This window comes from Malurus melanocephalus, unplaced genomic scaffold, assembly GCF_030028575.1.
Source record: "Malurus melanocephalus ecotype Western Australia unplaced genomic scaffold, MMel_1.1 scaffold_4, whole genome shotgun sequence".
Classification (NCBI taxonomy): Eukaryota; Metazoa; Chordata; class Aves; order Passeriformes; family Maluridae; genus Malurus; species Malurus melanocephalus.
This window is the reverse complement of record NW_026623236.1, coordinates 6,259,947-6,284,276: the sequence shown is the minus strand read 5'-3', so window position 1 is coordinate 6,284,276 and position 24,330 is coordinate 6,259,947. Positions and strand designations below refer to the sequence as shown.

Here is a 24,330-nt window from a genome sequence, read left to right as displayed (position 1 = left end):
GCAACTGTCACTTCCAACCTAATTTATTCTGTGATGTTCCTCAAGTTTCTTCAGCTGGAAAAGGATTTCAGGCATGCCACTTAACATACCTCACAGAGGCATGGYTGCATAGAGAAAACTGGACAGAGTTAAAAGAGAAATAGCTGCTGGCTGGTTTCTTTTACTTCTTTAATAAGTGGTTCTAAGAACCTAACAGTGACAGTAAAATACATAATGGGTATTAAACCAATGCACATAAATTGGGAGAGATGAGAATTTACATATGCTTGATACTTAACCAAAATGGTGAATTCTTTTCAGTCCAGTTATTTTACTTCATCATACTCTTGAAGYGCATTACAAACTTCAGTTAACTAGTTCTTTCTTAGGCCCTGATTATGAAGTGATTTCTACATGTATAATACTAAATCTGAGTAAAAACCCTTAAGAATCATGAAATTTTACCACAACTATAAGTTAYTTTGGCTACCTAAGTTTCACATATATTCACATATATCTAAATCTAATCAAGGTGCTTAGATTAGAAAGCACAGACTTAGAAAGCCCATTTTCCTTTTCCACACAAGAAGTACTTTTCCAAGATGCTGCAAAACCTAATGAATTACCTTTTTATTTTCCCATTCTTTGATGGAGCTGCTGTGTCCAGTAGGAAGCTGCAGGATACCATCTGTACCAGCGGAGAGCAATGGAGGCTGAACCTTACTGAGGATCTTTGAGCAGAGTCTGAGAGAATCAGTAAGTTCAGACAAGTGCAAAGTATGAAGATGGCTCGTCAATGCAGAAATCATCCTGAGCAACAGCTGAGGCAAGTGTTCTGTCTGTATTTCAATGTAAGTCTCCTAGCAAAGTAATAATAAAAACCTTGTTATTTGTAACACCTAATTTCACCCTGAAAGTTTTTTCTATAACAGAGGTACCTATCATTTGCTTAACTGTCTTCTGAACATATGGAACATGGAAAAAGGAAATATAATAACTTATTATCCAAGAATAAGAAATGCATGCTTTACTAAAAATATTTATAAAATTAAATTCAAAGTCGGGTAACAAACAAATAGAAATATATTTAGCTCTTTTTCAAACTATTACATATTGTTCATTACACAACAAATACATTAAAAAACATTATATGAAGGCTGAAGAATGCTACTATTACTTTATAAATCTTAAGACAAAAGTTTAAGAATGAAAGATAAACAAGGTATCAAGAACTGAAGGAAGAACAGGCTGATTGCCATACCTGACACAGCACTCTCATACTTCTAGTAGGCTTTGAAATGARAAAGCAAAGAATTGAGGAAAGACAGCTATAGAAAAAACAGTTCCAACAGTCTTTGCTACATTAAGCAATGACAACAGAAAAAGAAGATACATTTTATCATGACATTTAAAAGATCCTTAAGAGAAAGCTGCACATTTAAACTAGCATTTCAAACTACAAAAGACCATACTCGCAATGAATACACAGGAAAGAAAATAAGAACAGACTAAAATTTTCAGGTATAAGCATCATAAAACCCACTTTGGTTAAGCCCAACCAGTCTATCAAGAATCATACAATGAACCAAAAACTTCTTTTAATGGTGTCCACCAATTTATGTCAATATATTTTCAAAAACTGCAATTAATAAAGTTTAGATAGTATTTCTGCAGACTACAAATATACAGAATCCCAGTATTAGTAAYAAATGAGGCAATTCTTACCAAAGAAACAATATCCAACAAAAAATCCACTAACAAGCAGAAATTTGTCAGAGGTAACTCAGATTGGTCACTATCACCTCCWGGCCCAGTTTGAAGTCTGGCATGTAAAGTCCTCCTGCAAAATTCAAACAGGGTTTTACAGTATTTTCCCCTCCCTCTTACAGTGACTCTTTCTGTAACTTAATGCAAAGCTGTATATACTTGGGACAATCACTATAAATCAATAAGCAATCTCTCACTTTACTGTTAAGTAGCTTATTTGGCCCCATGCCATTCTTTCAGAAAAAGCAGCAACCAGACTTCCAGTGTAACATAAACAGTCTTCATTTGTAAAATAAGGAAATTCAAGGCAAAAAAAAATGTAGAAGACAAAATCTTAGATAATACAGCAGCTCATGTAGGAAAAAAACCGAAACAAAAACAATTAATCAGATTTCATCTATTTACAAGACAATTTTGTCTCCATGTTGACAGTAACACTACTTATATGTAGTAAAATACTCACCTGCATGTTAGCTGGTTGTAGATGACTTTTCTTAATTTAGCAATTAGGCCCAACACACAAAAATCAAGTCACAGACATCTAGTTCAACCTCTCACACTGCACAGGACTGCTAAAAACACTAGACAAAATCATCCACAGTTCTGTCTAGCAGAGTTCTGGAAATCTCACAAGAAAGCTCCACAGCCTTCCTGGCTTCCACTGTCCAACCTCTTCCACTGTTGCACAATGTTCTTAGCAAAGCTTTTCTCAATGTTCAACCTGACCACTTGAATGAATAATTCTTTCTGTCCCCTGTTTTCCATCAGTTGTTATAAAACGTATAGCTGTATGAACTGCAAATGCCCTTCAGGAAGTTATAGGATGCCATTCAATTTTCCTCTTTGCCAGGCTAAACCAAACTCACCTACCTCAACCTTCAATGCAGTGTCCTATGACTGACCATCTTAGCAGTTTCTCTAYTTGAGTCTCTTCAGTTTCTCAACTCTTCTCCTCAGGTGTAGTGCCCAAAGCTGGACACAATATTCCACATCTGTCCTTAGAATCACTAATTGAAAGGAAAAATAACTTCCTTTCACCTGCTGCCCACAGTTCTCATCATGTAGCCCAAGACAGTTTCCTTTAGTTACGACAGCACACTGTTGGCTCATAGACAAATTCATGTCCAAGTATCTTAATATTTTAKCAAGCAATTCCATAAGCTATTAAAAAAAAATCTACAAATATAATTGAAAATCTCTACATCATCTACCCCTTACCACAGCAAAACCCCCTGCTGTTCTGTGGCCCCTTCATCCCCTTCCCTCCTATTAACATTTTCAGTTTTCCCTGACTTACTGTTTACTATTTTCTCCTGTAGCCCTTCTTGTCATGTAAAGGATGTTATTATGTCTGTCAGTTTTACCAAGAGCGATTTGTACAATGAATAATCCTGTATTGGCCAGACAGAACAAAAACTAGCTTTGAGATCACTCTGGATTAGCCCCTTCAGAAGAGGGGCTAATTCTATTTCTTGATTTAACTCAGCCACTGAGTTTCTGAGAACTCATGTTGCTAAGACCCCAATCATATCTGATGAAAATTGGCCAAAAGACTGAAGTTATATGGATAGGAGGAAAAAAAGACTTACAGACTAAATGATCTCATGAGACTAATTTCTTTGAAGAAAAAAGTATATAAAACAAAAATTAACTTCACCTTTACACAYACTGATTAAATAGTATCACCTACCTACAACACTCTTCAAACCAACGAGCAATGTAATCCCACATATAATAAGGCTCAAAGGAATTGAAAAGAAGATTGGCAGTTTTAATCAGTTCTGCTGTTTTCTTGTTTTCTCTCAGTTTGCTGAAAGAAAATACAAAGAACATTTTATATTTTTACACCTATTTTTCAAGTTACATAACTACACATCGCTGTGAGTTTACCCACTGTCAAGTAACTGACAAATTATCCTCCTCTCATCCCTACAACTAGTTGTTGCTTAAGGGCTCAGTATATTGGCAGGCTGCTCATACCAATGTCTTTTCACAGGTTTCACGTTTCAATGTCTTTCCTAGGTTTCTTCTCTATCCTTTCTTTACTATTTGTCTTTTAACCCCATTTTTGATAGATTTGTTTCACCATAATTGTTCCTACATTTGTTTCCTCCCCTCTCCAGGCCTGAAGACCTCTCTCCCAAAATACTAAATTCAAATAGTGAAATTCGACATCCCACTCTTTGGTTATCTTGTGGCAGTTTTCATTTTTATACAAGAAAACTCAACTTTTTTTTTTAAGAACACAGATATAAAAAACATCACACTCAATCAAACAAGCATTTTTTTCATGGATAAGGAATAAAACATATACTAAATATTAAAAAAAAATAAAGCCAACCACATCACACCTTTGCACTGAACGCAGAAGTTAAAATTAATGTCAACAGATCCTATAGAATGAAGAAAACATGTCACASTCCCATAAGCTTCACAGTCATAGCTCCAGCCACAAAGATAGATTATTTAATAAAACATACCTTATACTCACTGTTACATTATTGAATAAGAAATACCTTATACTCATTATTTACCTGCTTAGCTGTGTGTGATCTTTGTTGAAAGATGGTTCTGTCTGAAGCTCCAGTTCTGCTTTGCACTGTGTATATAATGTTCTAAACACTTCAATCAATACATCCTCTAGGATGGCAGGGCCTAGGGAGAAATACCAGCAGTCATACTCCTTTGCATTATAGCATTGCCTACAGTCCACAGCTGAAAGCTTTTGAAATCATTAGCTAGCTTTGGTCACTGAAACCACAAAATTTCATCTGGTTCAATCTCATAAACTACCTGAATGTCAGAAAGTTTGGTTTGTTTGCATTCCAGAACACTGAGGGGTTCTTTTGCCCTGTTTCAATGTGCATACAATGGCAGCTAGATACAAACACACCAAGTTCAAAAGCTGTGCAGTCACAGCAGTACAGAACATGTTCAAGCCAACACACCCTTTTTATTATCTCAGCTCAGTAACATGTAAATGTGACTTCATGGATTCTTGATCAGAGGTAGCTTTCAGACAAACAGTTTGAAACGCTCAACCATAAGGTATCTCATGCTGTTAGCATATGGACAATATACTGAAATATTTAAATGCAAATACAAGATAAAATATTTTGAGCATCTTCCTTCCTTTTAATTTGAGGCAGGTTTTTTTTAGTTCAGAATGTAGTCAGCAGGGTATTTTTTGAAAGTATTTTTGAAAGTGTGCAATTGCAGCCCAGAAAGACAACTGTAGCCTGGGCTGGATCAAAAGAAGTGTGGCCAGCAGTCCAAGTGACTCTGACCTTTTATTCTGCCTTTTTAAACCCCAACTGAAGTACTGCATCCATTTCTGCGATGCCCAGCATAGGGATAGGGACCTGCTGGAAGTCCAGAGGAGGACCACGAAGATAGTAAGAGGGCTGGAACACCTCTCCTATGAAGACAGGCTGAGAGAACTTGGCTTGTTCAGMCTGGAGAAGGCTTCAGAGAGACATCATTGCAGCCTTCCAGTACTTAGAGGGGGCTTAAGAAAAGGGAGGGAAAGAGAACTTTTATACAGGCAGATGGTAATAGGAAAAGTGGGAACAGTTTTAGACTAAAAGAAGAGAGATTTAGATTAGATGCTAGGGAAAAAATCTTTACSCAGAGGTTAATGAGGCACTGAAACAGGCAGCCCAGTGAAGCTGTGGATGTCCTGTCCCTGCAAGTGTTCAAGGCTAGGTTGGGTGGGGCTTTGAGCAATCTGGTCTRGTGGAAGCWRTCCCTGSCTGTAGCAGAGGGGTTGGAACTGGGTGATCTGTAAGGTCCCTTGCAGTACTAAACATTCAATGATTCTATAAAATAGCTCCTCCTTTGGATTTGAGTTAAATCTCACTTTTGAAGAAAAATTGTTTCAAAATTATTTTGAAAGGCATTTACAAAGTAATACTGCTTGAGATATCATTTATTTTTTAATGTTTTTCCTAGCCTCATTGAGCTGCATTCAGTGAGAGTACGCTCACCGAGTCAAGGAAAAATCCTATTAGCTTATTCCATCTCATTTTGCTGCAAGAATCCTCAAAGTTTTGCTACTTCACAGAATCTTAACATACACATTGCCTCTGAATATTTAGGTTGATCTCCAGAAATCACAAATAACAAGGAACATAGCAAATTTCTGACAGATATTTTGTTTTTTGTTATCTGTCCTAACCAATTATTTTCTTAATGATTGTATTTTTATGCTTTTGTTATGCCACCCCCAAATCTGATAACAGATTAATAAAATATTTTGTTTTTTTTCAGTCACATTCAAAACTGTATTCCAAAGAAAAAGTCAGGATATCTAAGTCTTAACTGTAAACATTTTTGTCCCATAGTCCTCAGCACTCRTTCTGCTAAAGAGGGCATTTAAACATTTGAAATAGGGGAAAGGAAAATTAAAAAGAAACATCAAAAAGAAATCCCAAGAAACCACCCACAAAACCAAAAGAATACTTGCTTCCTCTGCATGAAATCTTCTGAAAAAAAAATTAACTGTTATCTTGTTMATATCTATCATCTCTGTGTGTATATTAGAAGAAATATTGGGTTACTCCCAATAGCAATAGCTGAGACTTATAATAGTAAAAGTCATTATTTGATGAAAGAAATGAAAAAGATTCAATCTGCATTTCTTTCCAACATGCAGTCAGTTGTCTCCATGACATAAACTTACTGTTTCCTGTGTASAAAGTAGAAGAAATGGCATTTGGTAAAAGGTAAATCTGATGAATGCATTAAATTACACACAAAACATAGATAACAGCTTGGAAGATCTAAGAAATCTAGCTAATCTGCCAGTACTAAGCATATAACTTTTTCAATTTGATCAGCAAGAGAGAAAAATTTTAAAAGCAAAATCACATGAAACAAATTTAAAAAGTAATATGAAAATTACCTAGTTCAGGCTTATCCAGCAAACTGATAAGAATTCGAAAAGGCTTTAAGTCTTGCATTAATGTGCTTTCTTCTCCCTGTCCATTAACTTGTAATATTCCAACCATTGCCTACAAAGAGCAAAAACACATCAGGAAAACAAAAATAAAACTAGGAAGYAATAAAAGCCACACATAAAGGGAAAATTCTCAGTAGTGGAGACCAGTATTTCATCTCACTGCAGCTCAGTCTCCCAWGATTAGGTTCTCTTAATTTTGCCTCATTTCTATGGAACAGAACGTGATTACTTGTATTTATTTAAAATCAAAATGAATTGTTACAGATATCTCAATATTTCTTAAGAATAAAAGAGAAGACATGAGAAGTAATGAAGAAATTGAGAAGATAAGCCATGTAGATATTAAGGGCTTAATAAAACGTAATCTTTCCTATGATACACTCACTTATGTGSATTAAAATTTCCTTGACTAAATAGCAATGACAATTCCAAAAAAAATGGGAAAACTGAGTTTCTATACCGAAGCAAGTTAGAGAATGAGTTGCAGAATTAAAAAAGCCCCATGAGACGACCACAGATTTTGCTTAGTTTTCTCTCTGGCTGAMTTGACTGTCTGAGCTAGTTTGTTTCTTTTACAGTTTCAAAAAAGGAGGACAAAGAAGAAAAAGAAGAGAGATAAGAAAGAAYAGAGCCGTGAAAACCAGTTTGGCCTTGCTATCTGCTGCAAACCAAGTATTATCAGCAAGGATCTTTAAAGAAATACCTTCTGTACTTCAGTATATCTTTAGWAGGTCAGAATTTTCAGTACATTTTATCTGTGAATGAGATATGAGTTGACTRGATAAAACAAAACACAAAGAGACTGCTAGAGAAGAAGGCAGAAAGGAGCAATGCTTTTGAAGTCTTTCAAGAGACAGCAAAAGGTTTTAGAAGGCATATGCAATTTGTATTACATACAGTCAAGGCGCTGATTTTAATGTCCATACTCTTTTCAGACAGAAAAGCTTTATTGATACTGATTAAGCTGGAAAGATGTACAGATTTTAAAAGACCATCACCATTAACATTGCCTAAATGTTGCTGAAACCTCATCACTTTTTTTTTTTTTAAAGTGCAGGTGAAACTGTAGCCCTCCCTTTTACATTTGAATTATTTCTGAATCATCTGCTAAGGAAGGCAGAAGGGTAATAAGAGAATGGTGAGAGAGCAACAATAATGTCCTTGCTATTGGAATATTGTAATTCTAAGGTCTTGTCCTTATCAGTAGAACAGCAGATGTCACAACTTTCAGATAAAACTGAAGGTGATAGCTCTGTGCTGAGCATCAGCTTTGAATTGGGASGAGCTGAATATTCTTGAGTCAGCTACTACTGTTAGAATTGCCACTCTCATTCCCATACACAGCATCACAGTTCTGACTCAGTATCAGAAAAATCCTGACCTTATCAATTTGCCTTAATGATAAAATGTCTTCCTGACTTCAAGATCAGACTCTYGGCAGTTTAAAAGACATCTGTATTTCACTGTGAAAAAAGCAGCACAGTTCCTAGTTTAACTGCCAATTTTCTCAACTATTGCTGGCTGCCAACAGAGAGCAGAAGATGCTCCCTTTGCCCAGCAGGGAGAAAGACCCTTTTTTAACAGACTGAGTGTTAAATATCCATCTGATAAATTTTTTCTGATTCCCAAGACACAGAGGAGTTTCCATATCTACAGAAGAGAATTCTCCAGTTCAGTTGCATGAAAGAACAGGCTCCACTGTGCTGGGTTCATTATCAAATAACATCCACATATGTTTCATTTATTGTGGAAAAGGAGAAATATAATATTTGTTCTGTTCATTCTGTTATTCTAGAGAAACACACTGTTCCATGTCTTCATTTTTCCACTGAGAAGGATTTAAAAAATAAGACACAATATCACAAAAAGACAACATTACATGGTCATATTGCAGTGGTAAGTCAAAGGATAAAGACACAGCAACTTTGATCAGGATCTGTTTATGAAAACATAGGCCCCAATAAAACACTGTATAGATACCTGGACTAACATTTCCTTAGAGAAAGTGTTGAAATAGTAAGTGGCATGCTCCTCRGGATTGCTGTGCCTTGTACTTCTGGGTCCTACAAGGGCACCATTGTTATCAAAACCTTCAAGCAAACAAAAGACAAAGCAGATAAATATTTGTAATTTAATAAAATGTATTKCAAGTTTCTTTAAACTAGAAATCAACAAACTAGCACTGATAACTTACCAAGATGAAGTCCAAGTCATGTTGGCAAGAAAAAGATGATTTTATAGAGTTTAATACAAGAAACTAAGTGATATGTTCACACAAGCAGTTTGCACACAAATCAGAAACTTTAGTTTTATGCAATATTATTAACCAATTACTTGTGGTACAAAAGAAAAATATTCACAAATACTGCAAACCCCACAATCCTAATGTATCTTAGAAAAGCACCCAAGCTGTCACATAAAAATATTTCACAAYTAATGAGAACAAAAAGTTTATTGTTTTAAATATAAAGAGGTGATCATCAAAACACACTGACATRACTAAGGCACTTAGAAAGAGTATCAGTGACACTACAAAAAAATTTCTTTTTAAAATTCAAAATTATATGAAGGAGATGGACCTTTGTGTTTCACAGTAAGTTTTTTATTGCACAAAAAGAAGTTTAAGGAAGAAATAAAAAATCARTTGGTTAACAATGGTTAAGATAACCTGATTTAAGGAGATGTATGTGATTTCTTTTCATAGAGAATGCTAATAGGTCACTCCTAGCTRTAAAACAACASGAAGGAATAGCAAACACTCAAATTAATTAAATAATGTCACGTAGAACAACAGAATTCAGGGAGTTTTCCAACATAACTGATCCCCATCTGCAATGTTTTATATTATGAATTTCATGGTAACAGAAAAGCAGCACAACATCCAAAGAAAAAAAAGCAAAAAATCCTATATTGTCAGAAAGTTTATCCAAATACATAGCAAATAATGGCAGCAGCTGTTCATGACACAGGACCAGGAGCAGTCACTCTAAAAATATTCCCTGAAGCTGTATTACTTTCAGTAGAGATTACGTTCATGAAATAGATGTAAAAGAAGGTTCCACAGCTAAAAAAGCAGCATGATCTTTTAAACACATATAGTACATTTTTCAATAATAACAAAAGACATATCTAATCCATCAAATGCAGATGAAATATGAGTACAGTGTTTACTCTAGAAACTATTTTTTTCCCAATTGGAAAATGCAGGTATGGAGCATAACATTGCATTTCATWGTCTTTCTTTAGAAGATGAATCTTGTGCAAGTCAGTGTCTTGAGAAACTATTAACTAAACAAGTCAGGGTTTTCTCCCATTTAACTTCTAAACCCCTGCAGCTCCTACAGCAACAAAGTAACCCCCTCATGCAAAACACTGTTGCTGACTTCTGTTCTCCCTTCACAATTTCAGTTTTCTCTCAGGGCCCTTTGCTACTCACATCCTTTCTCCCCAGTCACTCACTGGCTACCTGCCTCTAATGTCTTAACTATCAGCTGGGGAGGAAGCAAGAGCTACTGGGAAGGGTTCWGGGTAGCCCGAGAAGCACACATGTGCTTGCTGGTGAGCTGGGAAGTCAAACAAAAAAGATAACAGCAGGCTGCAAAATATATCAAGTAGAGAAGCCACTTCATGTCTCTCCATTCAGTCTCCARTTCCTGGGACATACTTAGGAACTTCCATGACTGTGACTTCTCTCAAAATGGATTTAAAAAGAAACTGGTCAGATTCATGTGATCACAGGCTTAATTTCCTTAAAATAAAAAGGCTAAATAAGAGTAATTGTTTCTAAAATTTTCTAATTTCTGGTCTTATAACTATTCCCTGAATATTTAAGAGCCTTCTAACAGCTATAAATCCTTACTACCCTCTTCTGATTACATGATGGTTCGAAATAAAMATTTATTGATTTTATGTCATTTAGTAGAATTGCTTGAAAATTGAATTGAAAAATCAATTGCTTTTTACTCCAGAAAGGTTTTGAAAAGTGATTATCTGTTAATTCCATCATGCAAAGACTTAATGAAGTTTAAACTGTGCATAATCAAGCTGTAATAACAATGTTTTTCAACATTCTTTTCATTTTCTATCTTCTACACTGTTTTTTACCAACTACCATTTACACACTATAATGCCTATTCTCTATTTTCTTCATTCTCTGTTTTTTGAGTGCCTATTTCCATAAGCCTACTCCATCAGGCTCTATCCCTGAATATGGCCCATAATTGCTGCTATAGGAAAATGGTCCAGCAATTCATATGACAGGAATGAGTTCCAGTATGACATTCTTCATCTTCTATGTCCATGGAGATAGAAAGTGACCTTCTTTCTTATGAAAGAAAATGAGTATTTAATTTTTCCAAGATTCTTTCTACACAATATTGCAAACATTGCTAAGGATAATACAATCCTTCCTGCACTTGTATTGGCCAATGGAATGAAATACAAACCTACCTAGAAGCCATGCATAAAGCCTTCGGTTGAGTGACATATCCCTGCGCAGCACCACATGAAGTGCTGCTGACAAAATTCTGATCATGTCTGGACGTGTTGCCTGAAGAAGTTAGAAACACAATTAAATATAACTATGAAAAGTAACAGTAATTCTACGATAGCAGCTTAATGCTCATTAAAACCTAGCTAGTTTCATGTTTTGACATTTCTGAATTCAGAATTGCACAAGAAAACACAATCTTGCTCTTAGGAAGCCAAAATATCATTATTGCTTGGAACAGATAGTATGTAATAACATTCATCCTTTATGAACAGCAAAAAATAATTTATTTCACTAGCAGCTAATTTTTGTTACAAGATGTTTTATCTATGAAGCAAAATTCTTGGAAGGAAATTCAACTAAAATCCAGTCAAAAAAACTTAAATACTTCTTCAGTTTCTTACTATTTTAAATGTTTGTGTAAGCCTTAATATTGAAAAAAATGRTGTATTGATAATTTCATTTTAGTACCTAAACACTCCAAATATTCCTATAGTAACTGATAAATGTGAATGAAGCACTTCCACAAGCAAGAACACAGTTATTTTTACATAAAAGTTCAGGTTTTCCATAATTTCTAACAAGATAAGAATCAATCTTGTACAAATTTTCTTCCAGGAGTAAAATAAATCATGTATCATTTAAAAACAGAAAGTAACTAACAATAAATGCAGTCACATTCCCACTAGGGTTAACTACTCACCCAAAACCAAAAATCATTTTGAATTCTCTAGCGTTCTGGATTTTTTATGCCAAGAGGATTAACTTTTCCTGATTTTGAACACTGGGAATTGGAAACTTGCAAATGAATAGGTAATTTGCTTTCTCATCAAATTGGAGCAAATTAAAGGCTTCTTCATAGATTAAACATTATTATTTGAGTTTACATATACAGAAGTTAACTTTAAATTCAAAATTAACACATCAAGTGAAAAAGTAGAAGAGCAGAGATCACAACATGAGAATAGCCAAACCTATTACAGAAACTCATACATGTGATTTTTGTTCAACTTGGAGAAAATCATTAACAAAAACCATCTAAATACTGCTACTGACTTAAGAAGTGGAGTACCTTTTGGAATTTGTCAAGTCATCTCTCATTTTAATAACCTACCTGGCTCATGTGGAAAGGAAAACAAAAAAGGATAAGGTCCAAAGTGCTCCTCTGYACTAAAACACTGGTATCTTGCACTGATGTGCTCACTGCTTCCACCTGAAGAAATGGCAGACCCGCCCCACCCCCCAACCAGTTATTTATTATTTTAAGAAGGTAGATATAAGAGACAACTCAAAAGTAAGAACAGTTATTTATAAATAGTGTATATAAAAATTTTGACTAATGCAATGAGATAAAACAGAAAAATAAAGTTTCACCACTGAGGAAACAGAGCATCTRCAGATTCCTTAAAACTATACAAATATTAAGCTTTTACTTTTTTATATTACCAATGAATATCTTAAATTGAAAAGACAAAATAATACTTTACATACTTAAAAAAMCATAAGAAAWCTCAATCACTTTTAACTGAAGCATKTAAGGAATGGAAAGTTTTACACAAAACCWAAGTAGTTCTGAAACATTAATTCAGCTTTGAAACACTCCTATTATGCACAAAAACATCAGTTTAACTGGAGCTATAATAAACATGCATTTTTATCTCTTCAAAGGCTTAAGTTCAAAGACAGAGAATACATTTAAATCCCCYCAAAATACATTACATAATAAGTAAGTAACATCAATATTGTTATTTACTTATTACAAGTTTATTGTTCCATTAAAACATTACCATTAATTCAATGTCACTGCCAATTATGAAGAGTTGATCCTCCATGGAAAGCTTCCTGTTCAAATGGGAGAGGACATAAGTGATGCCAGGCAAGCGAACTGCAGGGCTGGTGAGAAGGCTCCCCCAGAGAGCACTGTAGAATGCTGACTGATCCACAGCTGAAGCAACTTTCTCCAGTAGTGTGTTTGTTCTGCAKTAAAAACAGGTCAGCTGAATCAGTGCATGTATCACAGCTCTTGCCCCTGCCCCCAATTTTAATAAACACTAATTGTTACAGGAAGGTCAAAAMTTCCTTTTAAGAAGCCAAGAGAGGCCCAATTATACATTGAACCTTGTAATGCATCCTGAACAGAGCAATCCAGCTAGGAAGCCTGTGGRCCAATCTGGCTTGCAAAATGCTTTTGGCCTACCCACAGCTTTTCTTCATTTATTCCTGATGTACTCCTTATGTTCAAAGAGCCAAATAACTCCTTCATCTGCTACTTAAAGCCAAGTGTTGCTACAGACAGAGGTTTCAGACAGACAGCAGCTACTGAAGCTACTGAAGAAAAGAATCAAGGAGATGGTTTTTGCCCTCTCATTCCTTGCACTGAGTCTTTCTGGTAATAACAGGRCATAAAAATACCCCAATTCTTTGAGCACAAGTAATCCCTTCCCTGTACTCATTTCTTCCAACTYGTGGCAGCATCTCTACACCCTATGGCAGGCCACAGGAGGAGAGCTGGATAGCCCTTGTTCCCTGTTGTAGTGATGCCAACTCCACTGTGTGTGACTGCCTACACAGACATAGAAAAAGGCAGTGTTAAATTGCTCTTCACATACAAGTTGTGAAAATTTGAGTTTCTGAAGCTGGAAATATCAAGACTATGTAAGCATGTGAACAATTCCAAGAATTGCAAGTGTTGCAGYGTAACTTCATCTTTTAATGTGTTAAGATGCTATCTCAGCCCCTCAGATGCTGTAGTTATATATGTCAACCCATATCAAGAATCGTAATTGTTTAAGTTGGAAAAGACCTTCAAGATCATCAACCATTAACCCAGCGCTGCAAAATCCACCWATAAACCGTGTCCCAAACTGCCACATCTAYTCGGCYTTAAAATACCTCCARGGATGGTGACTCCACTACTTCCCCAGGCAGCCTGCTCCAAAGCTTGACAACCTTTTAGGTGAGGCAATTTTTCCTAATATCCAACCTAAACCTCCCCTGGAACAACTYGAAGCCATTTCCTCTGGTTCTAYTGCTTGCTGCTTGGGAGAAGCRACCAGCAYATAACAYTAAGTCTGCKTAATGTCAATTCCCTTTCCATAATAGGAAAAACTAACAGTTAATTTGTCCTAATTAGTGCTATGAACCTTTTACCATACCATTCTGTTGTAATTAATATGACAGAATCAAATTTAAAAACAACTACCTTAAAAACAATATAATCCACATACAGATATGTAGTGAAAAATTACAGCAAACCCTCCCCCCCCATCCCCACCAGTTCAAGCATATCACCTTATTAACAYATCTATCATTACCTTTCATAATACTCTGATCCCTCCTCTAACCCAGGCAGAATCCCAGTTAACAGTCCTTGTAGTCCTGGTTTCAATGTTTTCCCCAAAGGGAGGTAATAAATCTCATACAGACTCAATAATGTTGGCTTGACAGACATAGCAGCATTGGCAAGGAGTGGAAACAGTCCAGAACTGTGAAAAAGAAATTGTATTTTTTTAAGGAAGCTTCTCATGTGACAATTTCATTTCTCTCTAAAGACTGCTACAGGCACAYCCAGTATAGTTATAATTATCAGGTTTTTTTTCTTAGAATTGTGTATACGTAGAGACTACCACATAATATGACTGCCTTTGGATGGACAGTTGGTAGCCTTGGTATGCCAAGGCTAATGTTATGAGCTTTTTTTACATTGTGATAACAAGCACTGAAGGCCCAGRGATGCTATCTTTCACCAATAAAATGAATATGATAAACCAGAAGCATATCTGCATGACAAAATGTCAATTTTGCCCATGGTGAACTACATCACTTTGAAAATTGTATTTAAAAATACATTTTCTTTGCACTATTTAAGAAAAAACAAGACTGGATAAGAACAATTTGAGGAAAGTTATAGAAATAACTTTCTGTAAGAAAAAATCATGATATTGTACTTCAGCAAGTAGCCTAGAGGTAAAATTTACAACATTTATAGTGTTAAGTAGCATTAAAGCATTTATTTACTTAAGAAATTCCGTCTGAAAACAGATTCTAAAACTAAAATAAACACTGTCCATAATGCTTTTCATAACACAGCCTGTAAAGGACTGAAAACACTGAGAGTGTGTTTTAAATTTACTTTAATGCAAGTGTAAGTTCATGAAAGTTATAAATGTGATCTCCTAAGGAGAAATTACATAGATACCGAAATAATTTTTACTATTGCTACTAAATATCATAAATTATTATAAACAGTACCAAGAATCAAAGTCATGTGAACACAACTCCAATTTTCAAAATCTTTGAGGACTGAGCTTAGAAGACCCTGACATATGAAGAAGAAAATAAAAGAACACTAAAAAAGGTATTTTTAAGAAAATTAAATTAAAATGTACACCYAAAATTTTATTATTAAAAAGAAAAAAAAATCTATGTAGATAGGATGTTGTCCATGTTAGAGGAAAAAATCCTACAAAACTCTTTTCAAAATGCAAAACTTTTGGTACAAATTGTTTTTGCCTTATCTGTCTAGCAAAACTAGTCCTTTACCATTGTCAATTGGCTTCTTTTTTCTACAGAAAATGTCTTTTTGTTCAATAAGCAGCCCACTAGCCCACARTCTTTCTTTGTAAGGCTATTACTCATACTTCAGGATCTGATATTCAGACACTGGCAYTCTGCTTTCATGACAAATACTGGAATCTTTGATAATGCCTTAATGTGAATGTCTGTCTTTGCCCAGGCAGCAGTAACTATAGCTTATGGTTAGATTATACAAGGTAGCATTTTCCACTRTCTATCCTAGAACTTACTGTTAATGAGATCTTGCAGCTACTAAATCACTGTGCAAGCAAAAAAAACATGAGCTATGAGTTCACAGTATCTTTTGCAACTCATGGAAACACAGAAGTGAGACACTCCCCCCTCAATGTAACTACATATAAACATCTTGACAATGCAAGACAGAAGAGCTGATGTWAAGGCATAAAATTTTTTCCAAGTATTTTAATACACACCATTTCTACCTAAACGGAATTCTATTTTATCTCACTRTTTCTCAAGCTGATGAAATTTTAATCTCCCGGGATAGGTAAAGATTAAGAATCCTGTGTAATAGAGTGAATACACATATGCACACACCCCTCTAKGCATTGTATAATAAAAAAACTTAATGTCTTGTTCACTCCACCCAACTGAAAACCTAATGGAGGTTTAAGAATCAGTATGTGTTGACTACATTTAACTTTTCAAGGTTATTCCTCWTTTCCATTATCACCAGTTCTAGACACTGACAGAGAAGTTTGTACTTGAACCTGTTCTAACAAAAAAGAAAAATCTTTCTGTTCTGTTGATTTGAYGATAAAGTTTCTTGCAACAAACAGTACTCAAATTCTTTTCAAACACCACTTAAAATAGAAAAATGTGAATACAATGAAGTGCTAACATTTCAATTACTATACAAACAGGCAGAAAACTTTGTTTCAATGAGAAAATAATATATTCCAGGTTTTCTTGCACTGAAGTTAGTTCCTAGCAAAAAATTAGGTGATCTGTTTATCTTCCAATATACAATATTCAGGAGAAAAGTACTAGACAAGCACCAGTAACAAGAGGGAAATCAACTGATCAATTCTTGCTATATAACAAAGTAATACTGCTAAAAAACAAATGCAGGAAAYCAAAAGCATCTTAACTATGCATTTGGAATGCAGTTGTTTAAAATAYTGTACCTGTAGAGGAAAAGATCTTTGGCCAAGCGCTTGGGTCCAATGATTTTGAAAATTATCTCATATGTTTCAAGTGCCTTCCGATGAACCCCTCCCGGCAGAGCTGGATGAAGACATTGTGCCAAGCGCTTGCCTATCGTCAGCTTTTTGGGTACTACCTGGTACTTGGCGTTGTTCTGTAGCACCTGGTAAATCAGCACAGAACAGGTTAAACACCAAATGCACATTTTATAGAGGAGTTCCTAAGTAYCTTCACCACATATACCATTACAACACAAGAAGAAAAAAACAATCCTATTAAAATGTACCATGGAGCTTTCTCTTAGCCATGCCTTTTACCTGTACACTTTGCATAGGTGAAATTGCCAAGGCATTTGAAACTTCTCTTGCMATGGGCTTCTTGCCTACAGCATATCCATTTGTCATTTACTCATCCTTTTGAGGAAAAAAATTGATATTTCCATTTGATAAAATCCACTATCACTAGCTCAAAGTGGAGTATTAAACTGTGGGTTGTGTGTCTTGGACAGCTTTAACAAAAAGTCATAGAGTGAGACCATATACAAAAGTTTACCACTGAAACTATGTAACCACTTCAGGACTAGAAAACAGAGKTGCATTTACATTTTTACATTTCTTTTTGTTCATATCATAGCCTTCATATTGCACAAACATGTAACAAGAACTGCTACAATCAGAAAAAAAAGGAAGGAATGAGAGTTTATACAAAACAACTTTGCCATTTCCAGCTGAAGTGTCATTTTCCTCAGTGGAGCTCCCTAGAAACACATATGACTKACTAAAACAAGATCTGTATGGATATCAGGATTTGTATTCATTTGTAAACTGCTATTAAAAATTATAATGATATTGCAYATTACACTTAATAGTTAGAATTTATCAGAATGATAACATTCTTTTAGCAATGAATGATTTGAGCCTCATTTTAGAACTCATGTTTCATAAAACTACTGCTGATATCTATACCCATAACTATTTTTTACACTACTTCTCTAACACTGAATGCTATTAGAAGCAAATATTAGTAATAAAAGAGGTGTTGCATTTATTTCCACTAGAAATGGAAACAACAAGTGCCTTTATGTACAATTACAAAGGGTTCAACTCTAGGTCTAGGTCTTAGAAAGGCGCTTGTTTGATTTGCTTGCTCCTTGCACACACCCAACATTTGGCTCAGACTGTTGAAATATTTGCAAGAGTATTAGATGGCTGGAASCTTGCACTTCTGTACTGTTACACCAGAACCTTTTGCAATTCCTGAATCTTTTCCAAGAGCACCTGCCAGGCATACCTTGTTTAGCTTCCCAAGTGCTGATATCAAATCTGCCCATTCACTGGAATATTCAAAGTTCTTCAGTGCTTTGTCAACAGCTGCTACATAATTTCTGTACTTGGAATCAGTCAGTAGCTCCGACTCCTCCGTGTTCATCCTCCCACGGTGTCCCCACTAGAGACTAGCTTGCAATTCATGTAAAGACATTACCTATTCAAAATATAAAAGAAAAAAAAAAACCCTCAAACCACTGTTCCCAAGACATATTGTTAAAACAATTCTGTATAAAAAGTACTACAAAGTACATTTTCCTCAATGACATGAAAAAAAAAACAAAGCAAACAAAAAACCACCCCCAAAAATCACCAATCTGAAATCAGATTACAAAAATCTTAAACAAAAGTTAACATACTGCAAACAAATATCAACAAATATTTAACAGATACCCAACATCAAATCCTAATAAAAAACTCAAGGAAATAATAAAAAAATCACATCACAAGCCAAACAAAACTCCCTAGAAAATTAATGCATTGTCTCTCCCAAAAAGCACCCCTTGTTCTAAACAATGCAACAAAGGGATTTTTCATTTTCTTTTTTACTTCCTCTGTGTCCATCACCAGAAATCCCCACCTTTCAACAAACCAGCCTTTCTGCAAACAGAAGACACCAATCTTTCTGATCACTCCCGAGCAGAAGACAAGACTGAAGGATACATACAATAGTTACACACCATTCAAGAGGATTTCTGTGCATCAACACTTCCTTTTCCAAGACTTGCTATCCTAATACAGTGATGCAACTTGGCTTGGTTTTTATATTCTTGTCATGCAAGCACAACAAAAGTACATGTTTACCAGTGTTTGTAATCACAGGCTTTTGCAATTTGCTCAACGTATTTTCATCACRTGGTAGTCTACATCAAGTATTTAAGACATTATAGTTTCAGAAACAACACCCTGTACTTTTATAGGTCACAGATTACTTTTTTTTTAATAACAGATTCAATGACCTTTTAAAAGGACTGAGTTTTTTAAGGCTACTTTCATATCAAGCAAACACAAGTCAATGAGAAATCCTAATGTAGCATGTCTGTGAAAAAGGCAGATTTGGTGCCTCTTTTAATGGGAGTATTGAGATCTTTTGGGATTCCTTTTGTACTTGGCTTCAGGAGAGACTTCACACTCAGCAGATGCTGCTCTCTTCTCTCTCAATTAAAAGGAAATGGGAAGAAAATTGTGTGCAGAAGTGCAGGCTAAAGCGTGACAGAAAAAGCCAAACAAACCATGGAATTGGTATAAAGAACCTCTATTCATCAGACTGTGTTCCAGGTATGATAAGAAAAGTTGCAGGAACTAAGAAAAACAAGAAAGTGACAGACAAAATGAAAGAAAGAGCTGGATGGAAGGAGTGAATAAAAAGGCCAAAAATTACAAGCCTTCTGCACTCYTGACTCTGATGGCAAACTAGTAATKACAGACTGTCTCCAAGACAGAATACAAATGCAAATCATTATTAAAAAAACACATTCTGAGTGTTGAATTGATAGACTTCACATTATCCAACTGGTGTAAAGCACTTAGACATCACTTTTAACAAAAATAAAAAATAAAACATGTGGTTTTATTTTATAATAACCATCTTTGGATTAAATCCCAAAAACTATCAGGTTGGCTCTAAAAAAGCTGTAAAATGCCAACAGATTCTCAGAGAGACAGTTGCAGAATCACTAAAGTCTGATCTCCAAAAGTACAGTATTAACACCCAAAAAAGAAAAAAGAACCAACATATAAAAGCAGCACAATTCCAATTTTTCCAGGCACAATGGATGCAGAAAGAACTTGACACAGTAAATAATACTTTCTGAGTGAAGAAAGCATCAGAATCCTTTCTATCCAGCTAAAGCATAYATGGAACCACTTGGTGGAGTGGAAGACAGGACTCTGCCTTCCTCAAGTGCTTGAAAGACCTGAAAGCTGAAAGTAGTCTGATAAAGGATTATCAAAGGTTAAACAAACCCAGGCAGAAAACAGTGTTAAACAGGTAGCTTCTTTTTAGATTAAAGAACTAATCAGAACAATTAATTTTAAAACCAAAACACATTAACAACTTTGAACAACTATGCTTTTAGACAAGTCCATTGCACTGCCTGTGCCAATTTAATCATGGTGAAGTTTTGTATAGAGAAGAAAAATTACTCTGTTTTCCTACTACTCTGTGGTAAAGGTCTAATTTTTTTATCTTAAAAATAAGTTTTATGCAAAAAGAATTTATGCAAAGAATTTCTTGCATACTTTTTCCCACAATGAAATCTCAGTTTTAAATAAATCATGAGTAACCATAATAAGCAAGGCCTCCAGAGAGGGTACTATGTAAATGTTATGTATYATCTTTATAAACCTGGGACTACTTTTATTCTACAACCATTAAAATCACAGGAATGCCCATTGTAATTAGCTCTCATACATAAAAATAAACATGCTTACTATGGTTTACTTTTCTTTTAGTCTGAAGATATTCCAAAATGTAGTTTTAAATCTTTTCATGTTTCTATCATGTATCCTTATCAATACTTTTCTGTTCTCTTCATCTACAATAAAAATGCAGATTTAACAACATTTAATYTTACTGGTATTTCAATACAATGTCAAAGCTTGGTAATGACTATCTCCCTACAAGCATCAGACCCTTATTCATTCATGGTTTACTACTCCGAAAAAATGAGATAAATAATAAAATCTGATAGATACAAAAAAAAATAAATAGCATTTTCTGCTACACAATCAAACAGCCCACAGAATAAAACATTTATCTTGTCATTACACAATTACCATGAGGCACAAAGGCAAACTTTCCTTGGAATGTTCTTTGTTTCTCTTTTTAGMCAAAGATATGAAGAGCACCATCCATGGATCTTTTTTTCCTTTTTTGYATACCAGATGAGATGAGCCAAGCTTCTCAAACTGAAGGTTAAGACACTCTCATGAGTCTGGCATAGGCAATCACGGACCTGTTAGATGGCCACAACTTTTTATAAGGATATCAAAAAGTAAGTATGCTTACTGCCCCAGCAGAAAGCTTATAATCAATGAGGAAGAAACCATCTAAGTCATACTACACATTTTCAAATAATTTCATATAACTATATTTAAATCATAAGTGATTGCAAAAGTAGGTCCTGACACTACCTTCTCCTTCTGGTGGGGATTAAAATACAGACACCACACGATTCTGGATGCCTTGGCACATGACTGATAAGGAAAGCAAGTGTCTGGGGCTATGGATCTTCTTTTGCTGGGAGTTATGCATGGTGTTCCCAGAGCTGCCTTCAATTCCCTTCACTGATGATGTGGTATTGGTTTTCCTCTGCTGCTGTTAAAACAAYATGGCTACTGCTGTGTTTCCACAGCAAATGCTTATCCTTCATAACTTTTGTATCTAAGAGCCTTCTGTTTCACATCRACACAAACAACTCACCTGCTTAAGAGGCTCTAATTTTTTAGCCATAGAAACATGAAGAAGAATGGCAGCTTCAACAAATTAATTCAATAAAAGCAGCTTTTATCTAGATTRCATTTTGATTTAATCATGAGGTTATAAGACTTGATTCATAAGCTCTCCCTTATCTGTTTTACCCCATGACTCCTTTTCAGGTTTGATTTGCTCCTATCTTACGCTTACATTTTTCAAGCCTCAGATAATTGCTCTTTTTGCSTGCTTCACACCAACCTGCAAAACTGAAATACTGGTACAGGTCCAATGGTTGATTGCACAAATCTGCATACATCAAGTCACTTCAAGAAATCTCAAGGTTTCTTCCAAGTAGTGTAAGAGTCTGAGCTCACAAGCTTGCTCCCTTTGAATTCCTCAGGGTTGCTGCATTGCAATGCAGTATTTCAAGGCATTTCAAAGACTGTTTACCATTTCAAGCATGGCTATGGAATGCACAGTAAAAGAACTAGCAGACAATTAAAAAGCAAATGAGAAAAAAATCCAATTTTGCTGCACCGCTATTGCTTTTTAAACTGTGTACAATGCCCACATACTAAGCTGGCAACYGCAGAAAAACATCTGTATTTAAATAGACTCAATACAAACACAGATTTGAATACATGGAAAACAGAAGCATTGTCATTTGGTAATTTATTATGCTTTGCTTCCCCTAAGAAGCATTTAACCACATGAATAGCAAATAAGCACTGAAAATCCCAAACTAGCCTCTTCAGATAAAATTCAAATGGAGGAAATACATACATTCTTCTATAACCACAGATAAAGATTTTCCAATTACAGCTAATTACTCTATTTCCAGATTGACTTTCTACAGGGTCTTCTTACTCAGAATTTTTCAAACAGGCATCTCTAATGTCTTCTGAAGAATAAGAACCATTTGAGCTTGTTTTGGTCAACTGCTATTCAGAACAATAATGAAAGAAGAATACCCTCCATACTACACAAACAAACAAAACAAAAGAATCCCACCTGGCAGTATTATTAACTATAATTAGCCATTATGTCATTAGTATCCTGCAACAGTCTACAGCACTTAGTAAGATTTAATACTATGATTAATAACTTCTCAGTAGGCTTTTCTACCTAGTCATATTCACACATGAAAACAGTGTGTTATRTTTTTCCACAGAAAAGACAGCACTGCTTTATGTTTTCAAATTTCTTTCCATGACAAAATTAAATTAAATTTAATTAACAAATTGCCACAATAATTGGTGCATTACCCATACTGGCAACTTCTAAATCAACACAAGATGTCTTCCTGGGAGTGATCTCATATCAGGCAAGAATTAAATGAGAGAAAACCTCTAGTTTGTACTACAAAGGTTAGATTAGGTACCCAACTAGATGTGCACCATTCTTAGTTATGAAGCTACAAAACAAGTTTATTATTTATTACTACACAAAAAAATGCAAATTATCAGTAAAAAGAAATGAGTACATTTTCCCTTCYCTTGCATATTCTTCACAGAAAAAAGACTGGAATAWACMRAAGTCTRCCACTGAGCACAGTCTGATGGAAGYAMATCAGRTATGTAAAATGTTCYTTCTGCTATTCCTGCCATAMGGTATTCCAAAGTGTGACTTACACCAGGCATGAGTTCATAAAGAGGAACAAGTAACCAGCTTAAAAATTCATAAGGAACGTACAAGCCTTCTAAGGATTCAACCACTCTAGTTACGATTTCAGAAAACAAATGTATTATTATAAACAAACCGTAAATGAACTTGTTTTAAAGCATATTTTTTCTGAAATTAAAAAAAAAAATCAAATCTATGTCTATCTGTTTGTCAGAGGGGAGAGAAAGTGACAGACTTCTCACTCTCATTGWCAAATATGTCTCTTCCAACTACCTCTTAAAAACGGAGTTTAGGATGACATTTTAACCACTCTACTCAATTCTATTTTATTACAGTTTCTCAATATATAATTGATGAACTACAAAACATTTGATTTACTGGACTAAAATTGTGATTTTGATTCCAAATCCACCAAAGGAGCACTACTGATTCCTTTTCTTTCAGCTCTTGACCACTATTGCCTGCATACTGCACAAGATTACCTTACTGTTTCTGGAAAAGTATAACAGATGTCATCTTTTCTAGAGTTAAGTAYTTTTTGCACTTCATGAATGCCAGAATCTTACACTAGAGCCTCTACTTTTAAACTATCATTCTTCATGAGATCAAACCAAATATTCGTATTTCACAGATCTGAACCTCTGGCATTCAGTGAATGAAAGATGATGGTTTGAATCTTTCTTACAACTCAGGTAAACCATTAACTAAAATAATGTTTCCCCATATTTTTACCTTTCTTACAACAAATGATTGCTGAGTTATCTATGTAATAAATTGCAGCTTCATTTTACATCCAAAAATCAGCAAAGCTCCAGATAGCCTKGCTTCTTATTCTAAATTATGCAAAACATCTTACACATTTTACTAAAATACAGATGGCAATTTAAGTCAGAATAACACAACATAGAGAAAAATGGGAAAATGCTTCTTTGAATCTGTAGCCATTCTTCAACACTCACTTTCATTTACTTTTTTTGTCCCCTTCTTCCCTTTGTTGACCACWGTATTTGAGCATCCAATATTTCAG

General features: G+C 35.0%; 1 protein-coding gene across 1 annotated transcript in view; it reads right to left on the bottom strand.

Annotated features, from left to right (window-relative positions):
- DOP1A (DOP1 leucine zipper like protein A) overlaps positions 1–24,330 on the bottom strand; it is a 58,290-nt gene that overhangs the window by 28,857 nt on the left and 5,103 nt on the right. Inside the window, exons 2-13 of the mRNA XM_057369592.1 lie at positions 18,228–18,419; positions 16,919–17,100; positions 14,510–14,680; positions 12,983–13,172; positions 12,310–12,408; positions 11,156–11,255; positions 8,687–8,796; positions 6,650–6,758; positions 4,281–4,401; positions 3,437–3,556; positions 1,705–1,819; positions 606–839 (exon numbers count right to left, since the gene is read on the bottom strand). Of these exons, the coding sequence (XP_057225575.1) occupies positions 606–839; positions 1,705–1,819; positions 3,437–3,556; positions 4,281–4,401; positions 6,650–6,758; positions 8,687–8,796; positions 11,156–11,255; positions 12,310–12,408; positions 12,983–13,172; positions 14,510–14,680; positions 16,919–17,100; positions 18,228–18,365 (1,689 nt within the window). The 5' untranslated portion in view covers positions 18,366–18,419. The remainder of the gene's footprint in view (positions 1–605; positions 840–1,704; positions 1,820–3,436; positions 3,557–4,280; positions 4,402–6,649; positions 6,759–8,686; positions 8,797–11,155; positions 11,256–12,309; positions 12,409–12,982; positions 13,173–14,509; positions 14,681–16,918; positions 17,101–18,227; positions 18,420–24,330) is intronic.